This window comes from Euprymna scolopes, chromosome 15 (assembly GCF_053919585.1).
Source record: "Euprymna scolopes isolate OS-2025 chromosome 15, ASM5391958v1, whole genome shotgun sequence".
NCBI classification, from domain to species: domain Eukaryota; kingdom Metazoa; phylum Mollusca; class Cephalopoda; order Sepiida; family Sepiolidae; genus Euprymna; species Euprymna scolopes.
The window spans coordinates 96,532,568-96,552,166 of NC_136496.1; the positions used below are offsets into that span (position 1 = coordinate 96,532,568).

The window sequence follows — 19,599 nt, forward strand, 5'->3', positions numbered from 1 at the left end:
TATAACATGATTTTCGGTTTTAATAACTTTTATGCACATCACAGGTGGAATTTTCATACGAAGACTATACTGCACAAGTACCTTCTTTCTTGGGTAGGATAATGTACAAGTACCTTATTTCTAATATAAAGATGAAATTACTCAATTTTACATAATTTTCTGTTGTGCTAACTTTTCTGTATGCCACTGGTGAGAGTTTGTTTTTACATCAAAGTGCTATAGTAAAGAAGCACTTTATTTCTTATGTCATACTACCCAAATATATATATCATGATTTTTGGTTTTGATTACTTTTATATATGTCACAGGTAAGATTTCCTTTGTTTTCATATGGGTACTATACTGTACAAGTACCTTATTTCTTGGGTAGGACACTGTATAAATACATTTTTTGAATTCAAAAATGAAAGAACGATACTTTTATGAAATTTTCTGTTGTGCTAAATTTTCTGTACGTCATTTGTTTTTCATTTGGGTGCTATAGTGAAGAAGCATCTTATTTTTCATTTGCAAATCATACTACTCAGATTTTTAGTGTGATTTTCAGTTTTAATAACTTCGTATGTCACAGGTAAGATTTTCTTTGTTTTTTTTTTTTTTCGTATGAGTACTATACTGAACAAGTACCTTAATACTTTAGAATTTCTTGTATACATAAATACATTAAATAAGTCATTATTGTATGTGATTTTTGGAATATGGCATCTACATATACAATACATAAAATTCATAATGATCGGTTAATTAGTTTAGGAGTGAATCCAAAACAAAATCCATTACTTGATCTATTTGTGATTTTTGGAATGTAACAAAAAAGCCGATATATAATGATATATATTTGGAATATGACATTTTTGTTACGTACATCAAAAACATTCTTCTGTATTTTTTTAAATAAAAGTGTTCTTGTAAAATTATTACATAACATTTAAAAGTCAAGAATATCGGAATGTAAAAAAAAAAAAAAAAAAAAAAAACACGCAAACGAAATGCTGGCGATCACACTATGCATTACACCAAAGGGACAACCGCTTTAAAAGCGTTGTGGAATAACTAAATAAATAGATGCCTGTGTTACAGGACGTACGCATGCGCAGAACGATGCCATTGTGCTACGCTTGTCAAGTTGTCATTTCTTTCAAGTTTGAACCCCTTAGCAATTATTTTAGCCGAGTAAATACCATTAATAAAATTCTGCACCAAAAGTGCAATCTTGAGCTACTGCACACCATCCAGCGACCATCCGTCTGAGGAGATACAATTGAAAAAAATGGAGACACAGTGAGATTTATAAATTAGATTAAAAGAGGTATTTTTAATCCAACCTGATGTATGTCACCAATGGCGTTCTGCAGCCAGAAACTGCTATGTGTCCATATTGTTTGGAGTCCCAACTTCAACTGTTAAAACAATTCTCTCTTTGCAAGAGAGAAAGAGTGATAAGAAAAAGAGAAGAATGAAAGAAAAGGAGAGAGAGATAGACACGCATACAAGCTAAGAAAACAAAGCGACTGAAATATGGTTTTCAATTCTGAGGACAGTAGCCAAGTTTGACCTTTCACTATGCACCTGATTACATAAACAATCTTAAGTTGCACCCGTCAAACTGTTGAGTTGGCAGGCCCAACATTTTTGGATATTTGCGCTATCGCTATGCACCTCCCCAACATTTTTGTGACAAGTCTCTGAGAATCCCCCAGCTCTCCTAAAAAGGAGCCTCCTCATTGTGCCACAATTGTTTTAATGCAAATAGACTACAAAAGAATACATAAAGCAGGAACTGTTTGATTTTTTTAATAAATATAAACACAAAGGTAAAATATTGTTTTAGATTAATATTCCAATTATATTTTCTTTAAAAAAAAAAAAAAAAAAAAAAAAAAGTGGAATATATGAATATGTTGCACTCCTAAAAACAAAAAAAAAAAACTTTGTCCCTATGGTAAAGGTATAAAACTTTATTTTTGTTTCTAATCTTTTTTAAGCATTTGATTATCCAAGAACAGAAAATTAGATTCAGAAGGCAAACATAAGTTGGCAAATGTACACAACTGTATTATAAACAGAACACCAGGATGTTGACAGATTTTTGGAGCAAGAGGCTGCTGAAGAAGTTTTCTGAAATATGTCATGTGGTAAGAATTGCTTGTCAAAAACTGAAAAGGACCACACACCTCACTGTAGATAGTTAATAATTAAATTACCTACCAATAAACCCTTTCCGTGGTTGAAATAAATTAAACAAAGAAGGATTTTGGTTAATGCTAATTAAGCAAATACATTTGTGATTTCAGGGAACGGCCAAAAGAGGAGGAGGCATTTCCCTGTCATGGTAGCAGAGAAAGATGAAAAATAAAAGAAAAAGAAAGGCATGTTGTAAACTAGTTGACCATTCCAATGTCAGAAAGGCGGATCCTTGCATATTACAACCAGTAAATCAAACAAGAAATGAAACCGACAAACTATATTTGAGAATTATGAATTAAATTCTACTGGTAGGAAGAAAGGAGTCATCTTCAGCTCTCAATATAAGTTAATGCAGAAGTGAGATTCAGTGACTCTGCTCACCCACTGACTCTGGCATTAAGAGACTGACCCTTGGGCTTAGAATGAATATTAAGAGCTTAAGTCAGAGACTTTTGAAGGATCAGAGTGTATAATCTTTCAACGAATGATTATTGTTACTTTATCTAAAAGGACCAGTCGAAGTGTTATTTTTTTTTTAAAGCTTGTCAGTGATACATACTTTAGTGATCAGTGCTAGACGATTTGCCTTCTCAATCTCTTCACATGGGGAGAGAAGAAATGGGGATTCATTGGACAGGACCTTTCCCCATCCAGAGTCTATGCCAAAGTGACTGAGTACCAACCAATCTGGACTCAAAACAGCTGAATTTAGTAACATCACTGAAGGAATAAGGGATACACTGTGCCATGGTCTTTTCCTTAATTTTCTCTTCTTTCACACTGACAGCTGTTGAAGGGCACACATTGATTCACAAGTATAAAAAATAAACCCAAACTCTTAACACAATCTGTTAATATCAGTTGTACTCTGGGTGTGTAACACCATCAACCCATTACACTACTGTCAAGACTGTTCATCAGTCAGTTGATCAATTCCTTTCCCCATCTTCTCTTAGCCACCATCTGGCTTTCACCGACTTCAATGTACAACTCTCCATCATTGCAAACTTAAGAAACTCAGACACTCCTAAAACTAACTCTAAAATGTATTGACTTTCGTTGTCCTAATCATTGTCAGAATTTGACCAACAATCCCACTTCAGTTTCCCTTTGTATTCCTTGAACAATTTCTATCCATTGTCTTTCCACCAACCCCATTACCTTTGTTCTCTTGATAAACTTATTTCCGCTTATTATTTTGGTTATACTTTTTCCTCTTTTTCTTCCTAACACTTGGTAGGTGAGGGTGCATACACTATCACACCTTTAAAAATACTATTTTCATAAATAAATGTTGAGACGGTTCATACTCTTTAAATTTATTTATTTCAATACTTTTATAAGTTGTTAACCTTGAAAATCAAAACAAAACAAAAATGGACCTTTTATAGTTTTTATTATAAAAAAAAAAAAAAAAATACAAAATATACAAAGAGGAAATGGACGATTAGTATGTATAAATGAGATAATGAGTTTTGACGAGAAGAGAAGTTTGTATTTTTCAAGGGATATCATCCATTGACTATCATTTTTTAATTGCATTTCTTAGCCAGCCAATCTGGAAATAGAGTTTTAAAAAAGTAACATTTGTAAACATAACAAAAAAGGTGGATATCCTAAAAAAAAAAAAAAAAAAAATAGGAGATAAAGCCTACAAAAAAGAAATTCTGATTTTATCATATTTAAATGATTTCAATCATCATTAAGAAAGGTTTTTTAAGCGTTAATTTTTGGTACAAAAATCTGACTTTAGAAACTATTTCGTATATGAAATTGGAAAAATTTTTTTGTTTGTATTGAAAGAGCATAAAAAAATCTTAAACCAAATAAAAATAAAATTGTCTTTACATTTGAAAAGAGTTACATTTTTTTTAGACATGGTGTCATGCTAAATCCAAGTAGGCTTTTAATTCATTGAATACTCTGAACTATTCATGCATCTTTGATCTAACAATCATCTGATAAGCTATATTATAATACCAACATTAATTCAGATTGTTATATTCATTACGTTTAGTCCGTTGCACTTGACGACCATCTTTAGATGCAGTTCAAGTGCTTGTATAGATTGGTAACACATTTCCAATGAAAACATTATGTACTTATGTCGAAATTAGTATAAACTCCAAAAATTGCAAAAAATAATCCAGTAGGAAAATAATTACAAATTAAAATAGAATTTATCAAATTATCGAGTGGAACAGTAGTGTGAACAATTCAGTATGACAAACTGACTTATCTTCCTTGACTTAAGAGTCCACCATTTTTAAATATAATCTCAGAACGTAATTGTAGATGATATTTGTTAAAAATACATCTAGCACATCTCTTGGAACATTTTTTGTAATTTATACTAATTTTGATACGTAATAAAGATTTCACCTGAAATGGATTGGTTTAAAACATCACCAATCACTGCCTTTTGTTGTTAATATTCTGGGGATTTCTAACAAAATCCTTTATTTTAATCCACTGATCTCATTCTCCACGGTAGTTCTTATTTACTTACCTCCCCACGACAGCAGAGTTAGATAGAAGGTCAGTTTTTTAATTTGGGGAAATCCAACTCCCTAAAAATGGGGTACTTTGGATTAGGATAAAAATTGCTTCAGTCTAGAAAGATCTCATTTACAGAACAGAAATGATGTGTAGTATCAGAACAGATACTACGCTTTGCTCCTAGTCAAAAGGAGCAAGAATTCCATATAGTAGTTAATTTGTTCTTGTTTCTTCAGCATCATCTAAAATATGGAACGTAGAATGAAAGCAAATTAAAATAAAAAGTTTAATTCAAAATTTCCCGAAAGTTACTGATAAAAACCTAAAGAAAGATGGAGTACAATAAACAAAACAATAAAAAATAAAGACAAATATCTAAGTAACAATTTACCTCAGACATACCAAAAATATTTTTATTGAATCGCTCTTATCTCCAAACCATTTTTTTCCTCTATTTATTTTAAGTTGTTAAAAAAAAAAAAACGAATATATTATTTAAATCCATTGTTTCAGACTTAAGATTTAGTGTTGGGATTAATGAAGAACATGTTCCCGACATCTAAATCACTCAAGATACTCGAAAAATTCATAAAAATATTCAATTGGAGAGGGTGGATGGGTGATTCTATAAAATTGGCAATCAAATTTACAGTTATTTTTTGCATCTTTCTAAATTAATGTGCAATACTTATTTTATTAAAGAATAACTAAATGTTATTTTATTAAATAACTATTAAAGAATAACGAAAAGAAAATTATTTCTGCATGTAAAAAAAAGTTTTGTTTACAAATAAGGAACAAAAATTTGAAGTTAAAACGTTCATAAAACGTTTATATTTCAAAATGTTTGAATATTTTTCACTCTGCCTATTTCTTCTCAGCCAGAAAGAAATATGATTATTAGGGCTAGGACAACAGATTATTCTTTTCATTGTTGTGACTCGAGTGTGTATCTATTGCTATCTTATATGCTTTTATATAGAGTAATGTGGTTCTTGGTTGATTAACTGTGTCGGATATATAATTGAAAGTCAAAACAATAAGAATATTCTGCTGTCATAGCCCTACTCATGATATATATATATATATATATATATATATATATATATATATATAAATTGATGGAAGCTTCTTTCTACACTAGAAATTCTAGTGATAAGTATCAAGTTGTCCACATTGAATGGATTTAAACCTTAAAAACAGATCTGTCTTCTCCATGGTGCTGATATCATACGGCAGCCACTAACTGCTGAAACATTTCTTGATTCTCGTAATCTTTCAGGTTCCAAAGTGACCTAAAAAATGAATAAAAAAAAAAAAAAAAAAAGCTTTAAAATACCTTTTACATCACTATTATCTCAAAAAATAGAAGAAAAATCAAAGAACCAAATGCTTTGTTTAATTCTAGTTTTATATTTAAGAAATACAGAACAAAAAAAAACGTGGCAAAACATTTGATCTCTCATATCTATATACAAAAGTGATCTCGTGTGTGTGTGTGTGTGTGTGTGGAACAGTCTCGGCTATACTACTTAGTCAACTTTTGGTCTACAGATTTGAAAATTGATATAAAGGGATTCAGACCTATGGGATAAACTTGATTTGGTTTTTAGCCAGTAAAAATAGCTGCTAAGGGGTCAAAATTGAAAAAAAAAAAAAAAAAAGGAACGTGGCAGATTTATGTAGAACTAATGTGTAGCCTTTACATATGCACAAATATACATTTACATGTTTAAGTTTGTTAATTTATAAAGTAAAGTTTTGACATGTATGTGAACTTAGGTCAGATAATAGAGGATACTGCTAGAGAGCTAAATGTTTTGGGTTTGATTCTAGCTGATGGCATCCAAGTCATATTTTGTTTTTCTTTTTTAATCACTACTCTATATTAGGTACAATATAATAATCAATAGAGAATTGGCTCTATAATAATACATCATCTGCTAAAATTTAAATATCATATTTAAGCCTATTTCATGACTGGGCAATGCCAAACGGCCTGCTAGTATATACATATATATATATGGATTCTCCGATCGATTCTGACCTATGAAGTTCACGCAACAATTAAGTTGTTCGAAATCCACACAGATGAATTGTTTATAATCTTAGTCAGTGCAAAAGAATGCCATGGACAGAGTAGACAATAGACTTCAGGTTTTATATCAGAGATTTCCTTCTAAATGCAAGTCTTAAAGAAGACCAAGGGTGCATCTCTCCTAGTGGTTTTAATGCACCTGCAGATACAAGCCTGGAAATTTTTATGTTCCGACATAGTATATACAGTCCCTACCATTCCCAAATGGTCATCCATCTTGTACTGGCTAGGCTAATCGTTGTTTAACTTTGGTGATCTAACGAGAATCGGTGTGTCAACGTGATTATATATTTAGAATATTTTTGAAAGGCAAAACAATGGAATTTTTTTTTTAAATAAACATTTATTTTAAAGTTCAAATCTTCCAGCATGTAAAAACGTCCTCATCATTTAAAGACTTAAAAAAAAAAAAAAAAAAAAAAAAAAATCAATGCTTATAAAAAAAGAAATAAAATGTTTTGAATGTAAAAATATTCTTCCAACTTGATTTTCAGGTACTTGTACAATTTAATCAAGACATTAAAAAATGAAAATATCGAAGGAAAAAAAAAAAGTTATATTGTACATATTCGTTATGGAATGAAGTTCTCAAAAAAAAAAAAAAAATTCACTTAATTTCATCAAGTAGTTTTTTTTTAAAAGCGAAAAAACAATTTGTTATGATACTAAACAAAAGGTTTGATTTTTAGGAAGAAAAGCTAGTATTAAAGATGAGGAGGGAGTGCCTGCGCTTTACATGGAGTTATCTCCCTGTGGTGTGTTAAAAATTTCAATAATGGCTGACTTCAACGCGCTCTCATAAAAACATGTTTTTTCGCTGTAAAAAAAAAAACCTCAATCAAATTGAATGAAATTTTTTAATTTTTTTCCGGAGATCTTCAGTCTAAACCGAATACGTACAATCTAACGTCCCCCCCCCCCCCGATATTTTCATTTTTTAATGCCTCGATTAAGCTGTACAAGTACCGATTTTCAATATCAAAGTTTTCAAGTGCGATTCTCTTCATGTAGTCACATAATACATATTGTCATTCTAAGCTCAATCATAAAAACATGATTCCTATCTTAGCAATGACAGCATGCCTCGATTAAGGAGGATTAAATAGAAAAAAAGGAATTGAATTGACAAGGACGTTTTTACATTCCGAAAGATCTAAAGACTTAAAAATAAATGTATATTAAAAATATACATATGAAGGGTGCTCCAAAAAGTAATGCCTATGTTTTTGTTTTTTTTTTTATTCTGGGCAAATGGATCAGAGCAAATGGATCAATGGACAAATTGCAATTGTTATGACTAAACCTATGCATTCATGACCTGAAAGTTTCATCTCTGTTGCAGATATTGATGATTTGAGATTCTAAGAAAGCAAACCCTGTCATGGATGTGCGTCAGAAACAGATGCATCATTGAATTCCTGGCAAAAGTGCATTGAGAATGATGGTGGACTATGTAGAAAAATAGATTCCGGAGCACAAAAGTTTGCTCATTTTAATGGCCTTACTCTTGATTTCCTAGCTCTTCATCTTTTTGAGTTTAAAAAAAAAAAAAAGAAAAAAAAAAGAGGCTTTACTTTTGGAACGTGTCATATATAACATTGTTTTGGCCTTATGTAACAATTTAAAAAAAAAAGTTATGTACCAATTTGACAAAAACTGCCAAGATATTCTTCAAAATCTGCTAGAAATGACAATTTCTCTTCATATTATGGTGGGGTGGGGAAGGAAAAAACTCATTAAGGTTGGATTTAAAAGTACTCTGGAGACCGCCTTATAGTTGAGTGGTTTCAGTAGTAGTAACTACTATTACTATTTCGTAAGTGGTATATGTTAGTCAGTTCAAATGCTCAATATCCTGGATAGAGTAGGTTTGTTTAAATGAAGTGTTGCTTGAGAGAAAGAACTTCTTTCCCATACTTATTATGTTGTATACTAGACAAAGTATATAGCGTCGCCTGGGAGTCATATAGTTGTAATACAATATCATATCTAGTAGACGGCATAATTAGTTAATCAAAAGTGCTCGACCTCCTGGATAGAGAAGGTATGTTTAAAGGCCGCATTACTCGTGAAAAATAACATTGCTGTGCATTATTATACTATTTTATACAAGAAAATATTATGCAGTGTTGTCCGGGATTCATAATATTAATATTACAGATTTGGTAGTTGGTATATAGAAACCCAAAAGTGCTCAATATACTGTATTTTATTATGCTATTTTAATAAGTAAAAGGTCTTGACGTAGCTCGGGAGTCATAATATTAATATTACTGTATTAAATCTGTTAAGTGTAAATCTGTATGTGTTTGCATCTAAAAATCAGAAATTACACAAAATATATACTTATAATTTTTAATTTATTTTCTTTTGTGAATTTTTTTTTTAATTCATCTTTTTTCATTTAGCTTCTTCCATTTATTTATTTTTTCAAGTATTTTTCTATCAGAATTTTCCTTCATTTTATTTTCCGCATTAATTTTGTAATGGTTAAAAATAATTTTTCTTTACTATATCAAAATACAAAATTACGTATTTATTTTAGTTTATTTAACTTACTTTAAATTTTATCTTATTTGACTTACTTTAATGCAGAAAATCCTAATCCTGAAGTTTTGATTTGTGTAAAGAATGTGTTTTTTGATATTATGTAATTGCTTAGCAATTAATATGGTAGCAATTTTTATTGTAATAATAAATATAAAGAATCGATATTTGTGAGACAAACTTCAAATAAAATCTTACCTCAGAGCAAATAACCGCTGAGCACAACTTTCCATTTCTTTAGCCTTTTTGACACCACAACGGATAATCTGGAAAGATAATTGAATTTTTGCACTCAACAAAACAATTCCTACAAGGATTTTTTTTCTTTCCTAAGAATAAAAAAAAAAGAAAAGTTTGCTGCTGGTTCAAAACATAGCTTAATTAAAAAAAAACCCAAAAATTTCCATAATTCCATATAATTAAAAATAAATAATAAAAATACAGAAAAATCTTCATGATGTACATACCCACCACAGAACGAAAATATCATATTCCAAAAATCATGTAAATTGATCAAGTAGTTTGTTTTTTTAGCTAAGAAAATCAAATTTTATGAGAAGCGAGACAGATCCACCATGGTTTTAGAAATCAAGGGAGACAATTCAACTACTGAAATTTTTTTGTGTTTTAATCAACCTTATATAATAGCTGCAAAATATTATGAATTGCTAAATATCATAGTATTTGAATTTCTTAGTTAAAAAATACTTAATTTACATAATTTTTAGAATATGACATTTTCGTTCTGTAATAGATACTACATCATAAAGTATTTTTTTTTTTTTTTTTTTTTTGTAATTAGGTTGAATTCAGCATAGGAACAAAAAGTTTTATAGTTATGGATAGGCTAAACAATTTACATTGTCTCTCCATCTCTCCTAAAAACTAACCCAGTTTAATAAGAGACAATGGAGTAGAATATAAAATAAGTGGTAAGCGATTGTAAATGCAGTAAATATGAAGAATATGGTTTATATATATATATATACACACACACACACACACTAGCAGGCCGCCTGGCATTACCAGGCCGTAAGATACGCTTAAATATGAAATTTTAATTCATGCAGATTATGTATTATTATAGAGACAATTCTCTATTGATTATTAAATTGAACCTAATATATAGTAGTGATCTTGCTATTATATATATATATATATATATATATATAAAAAAGAGGTATATTTGGCAAAAAAACAAAAAAAAAAAAAAGGAAAAAATACTCAATATGTTAGAGCTAAAGACGCGTTTTTATTATTTCAACCTCGGGCATATTAACTTAATCCATTATCAATTGTTTCAATAACCAGGATAAAGATTACCCGTCCATATCTTCAGATGGTTTAAGTTAAAATAAATTATAAAGAAAAAAATGTTTTTTTGATTACAAATGGATATTAAAAACCGTAGGAGTAGAAGTAATGGATAGAGAGGGGAGGAGGGAAAATAGGGAAAGGGAGGAATATTAGAGACAATATATATATATATATATATATATATATATATATATATATATATATAAAATTAGAAACAAAGAAAAAAAGGGAATTGATAAATGCACGTGTCAGAAAGGGACTCGTCATTTAGAAAATGACTTGTGTGTTTCGAAGTTAAAACTATCAGAAATCCCCAGCGATGGTGGCTGCGGTGGGGCAGGCAAAGGGAGCCAAGATGCTTCCAGTTTAAATGGCAAACAGATGCGTCCAACAGCCCATATAAAATCTTTTTGAGTAGGAAATCAATTATAGATTCTATTTGGTATATTTCATAATTTGAGTCGGGTTTAGGGAAGAAAGGGGGCGATAAAAACCAAAATGGAGTTTTTAAGTAAATCAAAATAAAAAGCAAGAAAGAGAGAAAGGGAATTTAAAGATTGTGTATGTTAAGAAAGACAGTTTTGGCGGCCTACATTGCGTGAAGTCCAAGCTGGGCTAAGAAATCGGCAATCTACTGCAACAATGGCAGTGTTGGGGTTAGCAGGGAAAGCCAAGATGTTTTGTAGGCATTACAAATCCCACCTTCTTAGCAACTTCACACCCTACTGAAATTCATCTGATACAACCCCACAACCTAATAACTGCACACTCCAAAACTATTACATTAAAAACTATTGTAATCTATTATTCTTTAAGCAGATTACCTTTACTCTAAATCTTAATTATATACCTTACTCAGCGGAGATTATTTAATACTTCTCCTTATACCTTTAATTACCACTTTTAACAATTCTCCACCAATAATATCAAAGTGAATATCGTTAAATGCTCATGCCCCAAAAAATAAAAAATAAATAAAATAAAATTTCTTCAGGTTGCAATGTTCTCAGCTCAGCATATGCAAAAGCCATAATCTTTTTTCTTTCCGTTTTGATGTATAGAGAAAATCCGTACTCATTTATTCCCACTGACATGCGAATTAACCATATGTTCCCATGACTCCGAGTAAAAAAAAAAAAAGTTTTCTTCAATTGTTATTTTTATACGCTCAAATTCGACTGCATCCTAATTTTCATATGTCACCTTTTCGTTTCCTATCAGTCAGGTTTTGAGTTCAAGCGTCTGTGACTTTTTACAATACACATATGCCATCTTTGGAGACTTAGTTTCCATAACCATTGTCTCAATAACTTTTCTTCATAAATGCCATTTACATGCTTATTTTGTTTGTGATACTTTAGATTTATACAAATGAGCATTTTACCTCGATGCTTGTTGGGAATATCGCAAACAAAAACAGATTGAGCACTGTTGATTGTGCATTTTTTTCTTACAGTAGACTTCTTTGCCATAATCTCCACAAAAATTTTGTTTGTGGATTTTTAGATGAGATATTCCTTGTTTAAAAGGGGTTACCTGTTGGATGAAGTGCAAGTCTTCATCTCTGTTGAGGGACTTTGGTAATTCTCTTTGTCAGCTTACCTGCACCATTCAGTGTCATATTTGCTTAACAGTGCTCCTGCTAAGATTCTGTCTGAGGAGTTTTTTTGCCAGTGTAAGTAAGTCCTATATCAAATACATTGATTCTGTGTTCTTTTGTTGAACTTAATGCTCATTTTTTTAATAGATATTTTTTTTTTATGCAGAATTCATCCTAATTAAAAAAAAATATAGAAAAATCTTTATGATGTACATACCAGTCACAGGACAAAATGTCATATTCCAAAAGTCACGTAAATTGATCAAGCAGTTTTTTTTTTTATATATGTATAGAAATCATTTTTTTAATGAGTTTTAGCAATTCATAATACATTGTATACATTACAAAGCTAATTTTAAAATCTCCATAGTTCCAATTAGGTTGTCTCCCTTTATTAAACATGGTGAATCAAAATCAAAAAACAGACCATCTTGTTTTCTTATAAAATTTGATTTTCATAAAAAAAAAATAAAAAAATAATCGATCAATTTATTTGACTTTTGGAATATGACATTTTCGCTCTGTGACAAGTACATACATCATAAAGGTTTTTTTGTATTTATTTTTTAATTAAATTGAATTCTGTACTTGAACTGTCTTGATTTTTATTTTTGTTAATGTAAAGGTTAAACATCTTCATATGCTTATTAGGATTTATTGTCTTTTTCTTTTTTTTTTGTAGCCATTATGTCATCAGGTACACCCACCACCATAGCATATTGGAATATACTATCTGTTCCGTTTAGAATCTGTTCACTAAATCAGATCCAGGTCTGTATAGGAGAAACTAGCATTTCTATTTCAGCAGATTTACTGCAATCTAGTTGAACAATGCAATGTGCGAGTTACTCCCAGTCTTCATTCATGTATTGTTAATTAAAACCGTCAGAGTAGGAGTTAACAGTCCAGTGATTTTTACCAGGTCTCTTCCAGTTCTGGTCAAGAGAGCTGATTATGGATTATAGAGGTTTTCTCTTAAATGGCAGCTATGTTATAGTAGAGCAATTTTCATGTAAATATTTATAACAACTGGCAATTTATTACAAAGGTTTTCAAGGTTTGTGTCAGCGTTTATTCCCCAATGGCTGATAATTTATTACAATGTAGTTTATGGTATGATCTATTGGATCGATTTATGATAATTCTTTTTCAATAATAGAGCTATAGAGTTGAAACTGTAAACATTTGTTGGAGTTTTTAATTTGACTGATTATTATTGAATAGTGTAAGACTTTAAAATAAGGAATCTGAGTCCGAGTTAACATTTTTTTGGAAGCCCAGGAGTTGAAATTTTTTTTGTAAGCTTAGGAATCAAAACTGTTTGGAAGTCTAGAAGTCAACTCTGCAAGCTTGGTTAATAAGAAAAAAAAACAAAAAACGTAATAGTCTAGTAAAATGACTCACCTCATCAGGAATACTGGCCAAACGAGCAGCATTGAATCCATAACTTTTTGGACAGGCCCCTTTCACAAATTTGTACAAAAAGGTTATCGTTTCTTGGGTTGGATCTTCATTCTCATTCTCGACCATACAAGCCTAAAAATAGAGAAAACTTCAAATTTAAACATTTCATTTAAAACTACAAAATATCATATTTTTACAATTGCGATTTCCTTTTATGATTCCGTCCTAAACTCATTTTCTGTAATGTTTGATTAGTAGACGAGTTTAAAGCTATCTTAATTTAAATACAAGCAAACAGTTTTAGAACATCTCATGTTTTGTAGTTGTAACTCAAGTTTAACATTTTTATAATCTTATTTTACTTGAATTAAAGCAGATCCCAATCTAATTAAACTAAAATATAACAGGCAAAATCACATTGACACACTGGTTCTCATCATATCACTAAAGTTAAGCAACATTGAGTATGGCTAATACCAAATGGGTGACTATTTCAGAAAATGAGGCGCTCTTTGTATTCAAGTAAGCAGTATGTATAATACCTCAGGAAAATGAATGCCCTTGTTATCTAGTTCCAGGTTACTTTTGGGCTAGAAGTAGCATCTGTTTGTCATCCTATGATATTCAACAAAAAACCGTCCTCTCATGACGAGATCGGTTCTACGCATGCGTCAGATGATGTCAGGACCTGATTTAGTTTAAATAGTTGAAGAACTGACACAATTTCATGTACGTCATGCTAGCTCAGTTGGTTAGAGCGTTGGGTCATTATCTAAACGTTTTGGGTTCGAATCGTGGTGTGAGATGTCTTTTTTTTTTTTTCTCAATTTTTTAAATTTAAATATTGAACCAGTGTTATTTAAGCCATTTTTAACGTAACGTTCGTTTTTCTGTTTTTTTTTTTTTTTTTTTTTACTTCGCTTATTCTTAGGGTTTCATTAACACCCCCCCACCCCCCACCGTACAAACACACACCCAAAAACATTCGGGTACCCACCGAGTTTTTAAATGTTAATATCGAAACAGGCTTATTTAAGCCATTTTTCATGTGTTTGTTTTTTTTTTTTTTTGGTTTTTATTTTTCAGAAGTTTTAACGTTCGTTTTTCTGTTTTCTTTTTCAGATTTTTACATTTAACATCGTTCCTTTGCCTTACGTTAGTTTTTTTGTGTTTTTTGTTTTGATTCCCCCACCCCCAAGTTTTAACGTTCGTTTTTCTGTTTTCTTTTTTTATTTCGCTTATTCTTAGGTTTTCATTAACAATCACACACACCTACAAACACTCGGGCAACGCCGGCTACCCCCCTCGCTAGTTTATATATATAAAAGCGAAAATGTGTGTATGTATGTTCACTTTTTGTGTATGTCCAAGAAAGGCTTTTTTCAGAGAAGCGCTCGGTCGGCTCACAACTTCTTAAATCTTTTTATATCACATAGAAATTATAATATCTCAGAGTTAACAGAGCTCGCCTGTCTATTTAATTTGCTCGACTTCGGCAAGATAAATATTCCACAGTTCTCGCTCGCCGCATGTGGATTAGGCTTTTTCCTATAATAAAAACGACACTAATTCTAGCGGTATTTTTCCGGTTGTGATCGCCGGAAATGTCCGAAAGCAATCAGATTTGATCAATGTGAAAATATTTTCCTTATATCAGACAATTGCTATTCAATTTGGACAAGTGGAGCTCCCCCCCCCCCAACATCTTGGGGAAATAAAAATAAAAAAGCGTTTCGCATTAAATAAAATACTACTCCGCAGTCAAAGTTGACCTCATTAAGTCATTAAAACGTGCACCTGCCAAATCTAAGTAATTAAATAAATTCAAACATGTTTCCGTTAGAATGTCGTGGTGACGTCGCACATTTTTTTTTTTCACACTTTAATTTCCAACTTCGCCTCAAGGGTTCGGGTTGGATCCTCATACTCACCTACCAAAACATTTTTAACCCCCCCCCCCCGTTTTGATTTACCTCCAAACATCCAGGCAACGCCGGGTACAGTCACATGATAACCACCCAAAGAAAGGAAAAATCAATCTGGAAACAAGATTGATTACTAGACTTTGAGACTGAAAAGACAACTGATAAATTTCAATAACTTTCAAGTTATATACTTTTATTTTCCAAATTGATATTTTGAGGAAGAATATTAACTTTGGGGGATTGTTTTACAATAGACAAAAGGTATGAAAAAAAATAATCAAAATCAAAAAATAAATTTATAACAAATAAATGTTATCAAAAGCAAGATGAGTTAATCTTCTACCTAGCTGGATAAGTCCTTTTGTGTTTTTATGTATTCAGTTTTTAGTGTTTAAACTTGTTTTAAGTGTGAAACGCAAGTAGTGCAGAGCACTTATGTTAAAAACAAATATGATGCCATGATTCGTTCTTTGAAGGCTCAAAAATCCATCAAAAACTTTAAAATAAATAAAAATAATGATAGAAATCCAAATAAATGCCATGGTAACATATGGTAACAGTATTTTAATTTTCTATTTTAAGCCATTATTGAGACTTCAAAAATAGCCATATTTTTCTTGTTCTCGCATAGCGTTTGACACTACTTTTTAGAACTGAATAGAGGTTTTAAACTAAGTAAAAACACTAAAAATTTATTCAGCTAGGCTTTTGATAACATTTGTTATATATTTAATAAATTTTTTTTTTTTTTTAAATATTTAAAATAAATTTAAATATTAAAAAAAATTAAATTTATTCAGCTAGCTTTTGCTAATATTTACGTCATTTTTTTTATTACTTTTTCATACTTCTGTCTAGTGTAAAAAACAAAAAAAATTTTGTTTTTCACTAACTGAATTCAAAATATTGTCCTTTTTATCACTATTGAATAAAAATAATATGTATATATACTACTTTTACATGGACATCTTTTTATATTAAAAAATATTTAATTAATTGTTACACGTTAACATTTCTACATACATTCAATTGCACACCTTTCACAATTAAAATACAATAACCGACCTTTGAAAACAAAGTATATTGCTGTTAGTTAAGTACCACATTTACCCCTGTTCTTATACACACTTTCTAGACACAAACATATATTTGGTTTCTGCATTTTTACTGCATTCTTTTCTTATCTACATGTTCCTAAATTAAACTTTAATACATTCTTATTCTGTTTAAAATCTTCACTACTAGTTGCTCATTCCTAACAGCATATATATATATATATATATATATATGACTAACCAGAGTGCTTGGCGTTGCCCGTGTGTTTGGAGGTGTGTGTTGAGCAAAAGAAAAAAAAAAAGTGGTAGTAGGCAGGCAGGCTTGAGCCCGTGACGCGAAGCAGGAAAAGAAAGTGAACGAAAATCTGATGTCTTACCCCCTACTCCATGATGCGACCGCAAGTTTGGAACGTTAAAATTAAGCAAAGTCAATCCAACCGATATGATGACTTGCAAAAATGGCTTGCAAAAAAAAAAATTGACCCCTCTTGTAGAAAACTGCCCAGTTGAAGGTGTTATGCAATAGGTCGAACACAAGAAAGTGTTGATCTATCTATTTAGCTATCTATTTCTATCCATCTCGGTCTAGCTTTCTATCTAACTGGAGAGATGGACATGAGATGAATATTTATAAGATCTGTAAAAATATGGTAAATCATATTGTAGACGTTTACCGGAAGAGATGGTCAGCTGATCGGATCTACGTGCGAGTCACATGATCAGGTTAGCTGGAGACCTTAGATAGTTGGAATTTGGATGTAAAGAAGAGTGGACAGGTCATCCTCCCTTCACTGTGGGAGCTGACGTGTGTGAAGAGACCTAGAAGTAAACCACGCAAGCAAAGATATTCACTTTCCATTCTTCTGCGAGCGACACCTGGAAAGTGAATAAAATATAAAACCAATCATTGTCTTGGAATCAATGTGTTTCGTCCAAACAGGTCCTAGACTTCCTCCAAGAACAAGATAAATTCCAGGTGGACAAGATCAACCACGCATGAAGTTAAGGTATGTCAAAAATACATGTATCACACACACACTCACACACCTGCATATAAACAATTAGATACGAATATATCATAAATAGACAGCAACAATATAATGGTAGGGTTCAAATAATGAAGAAGCAACGACAGACATTTAGTGACACGTATACACATCAGGATGAACCCTTCATCTCAAGCATGCATATACACATTTAGATGATTATACAAGATACACCGTTTTGGTGATATTTATGATACCAATTATACAACAATTAATGTTTTTGGTCAATTTTTCGATATTTGTCGTCCGAGACGTCAAGCTTAAAAATTATACCGATCTCGTGAAAATCTGCCACCTTTGTCAAAAGTTTTAGGTAGATATACAAACATATTTAAACAGACAGGTGAGATTTATATTATAGACTAGCGGAGGTGCCTGGCGTTGCCCGGGTGTTTTGGAAGTGTAAAAGAAAAAAAATGTTTTGGTAGGAAGGTAAGCTCGAACCCGAAGCCTTGACGCAAAGGTGGAAAAGAAAGGGAAAAAAACCTGATATCTTACCCACTCGGCCACGATGGGAGAAGAAGTGAAAACCATTTTAATTTATCGATTAAAAACTTAAATGACAGGTGCGTGAATTTAATGAGGTCAAACATCATGCGATACGGGAATGAAATTAACTTTGGCTGCAAACCAGTTTCTGCGTTTCCCTCCAAGATGTTGGGGGAAAACCAGCTCCCCATTTAAAGGGGAGTGTCCAAATGAATAGCAATTGTCCTAACAACAGCAATTAGCAGGGAAAAAATTTTTATGTGGAAAAAAAAAAAAAAAAGAAAAAAAAAAGGAATTTGCCAAGTGAAAGTCAAACAATAAATATTACAAATATGCATGCATAACGTGATAGCTATTAATTCGGGTTTTAATTTTTAGCCTTGCAGCTAACGTCAAAGGGAAAACCCTTATCCTCGAGTGGCTTCTTGGCCTTGATAAATGGCGATGCTTATGTAAAAAAAAAAAAAAAAAAAACGTTTGGTCTCGATTCTCGGCGATGGCGCACATCATTTTTTAAAAAAACTTTAAATCATTGCTATACATTGGGTCCAATATAATATAATATAATAAATACAAAATCTACATTCATCAAAATATATTTTATAACCAGGCAATGCCGAGCGGCCTGCTAGTTTCTAACAAAATTTGAATTGTCATAATTTTGTGGTTTATTGAGCTACCAAAATAAATTTGGTGTCATCCATTATGCACTCACATAAAAAAGTTTTTAGATATAATGCAAAGAACATTTTGGTTTGAGATACACACTAAGTGGCATTCAAATGATACATGTAAACTATATAAGTAAATATTAGCTGAAATGATCTGGATTTAAATCAAATTCTGTTTTTGATTGTGTGAAAGACACCTCGAAGACACACCAAATCTCTATATCCCTTCAAAGTAATTGAGTTAATTGTTTAGGTTTTCTCTGTTATACTCCAAAAATCCTAAGCAGGAAGATGTAGGATGAAAAAGAAAGAGAAAAAAGATTTTTTTTTTTTTTTTTTATAGGTAACATACCATATGACCCAATCGAATATTGGGGTCATCAGCAAATGTATCTGTTAATGTATGATAATGGGTGGAAAATAGGGTCCTGCATTTAATAGACTCGGACAATTCTTGGACAACAGCAGCAGCAATTGCAGTCCCATCATAAGTGGCAGTTCCTCGTCCTGAAATTAGGTTAACAATAAAATAAAAATGTATGAAAAGATAGAATTTATTTTTACACAATAAAATTAATAATTTCTATTTATATAAACTTAGATGTGTGTGCGTGTATATATATATATACATATATAGGAAAATAAATGAATTTAAAACTGTAAATCAAAATTTACAATTAAATTTATTATTCGACAGAATACTCCAAAAGCAATTTTCAAAGTCCTGTCAAAGTTGTGTCTGTATTGAGCTTTTTTATTTG

At 31.2% G+C, this 19,599-nt stretch overlaps 1 protein-coding gene across 2 annotated transcripts in view; it reads right to left on the bottom strand.

Annotated features, from left to right (window-relative positions):
• Nucleotides 1–3,566: 3,566 nt before the first annotated feature.
• Nucleotides 3,567–19,599, bottom strand: part of LOC145294008 (DNA mismatch repair protein Msh6-like) — a 110,108-nt gene continuing 94,075 nt past the window's right edge. The window contains exons 32-36 of one of the 2 annotated variants that reach the window (XM_080140964.1): nt 19,191–19,345; nt 13,653–13,784; nt 9,530–9,597; nt 5,879–5,981; nt 3,567–3,745 (exon numbers count right to left, since the gene is read on the bottom strand). In XM_080140964.1, coding sequence (XP_079997090.1) covers nt 5,915–5,981; nt 9,530–9,597; nt 13,653–13,784; nt 19,191–19,345 — 422 coding nt within the window. In that variant the 3' untranslated portion in view covers nt 3,567–3,745; nt 5,879–5,914. Of the gene's footprint in view, nt 3,746–5,780; nt 5,982–9,529; nt 9,598–13,652; nt 13,785–19,190; nt 19,346–19,599 lie in introns of those variants that run through there. The other variant, XM_080140965.1, reaches the window with a different exon arrangement.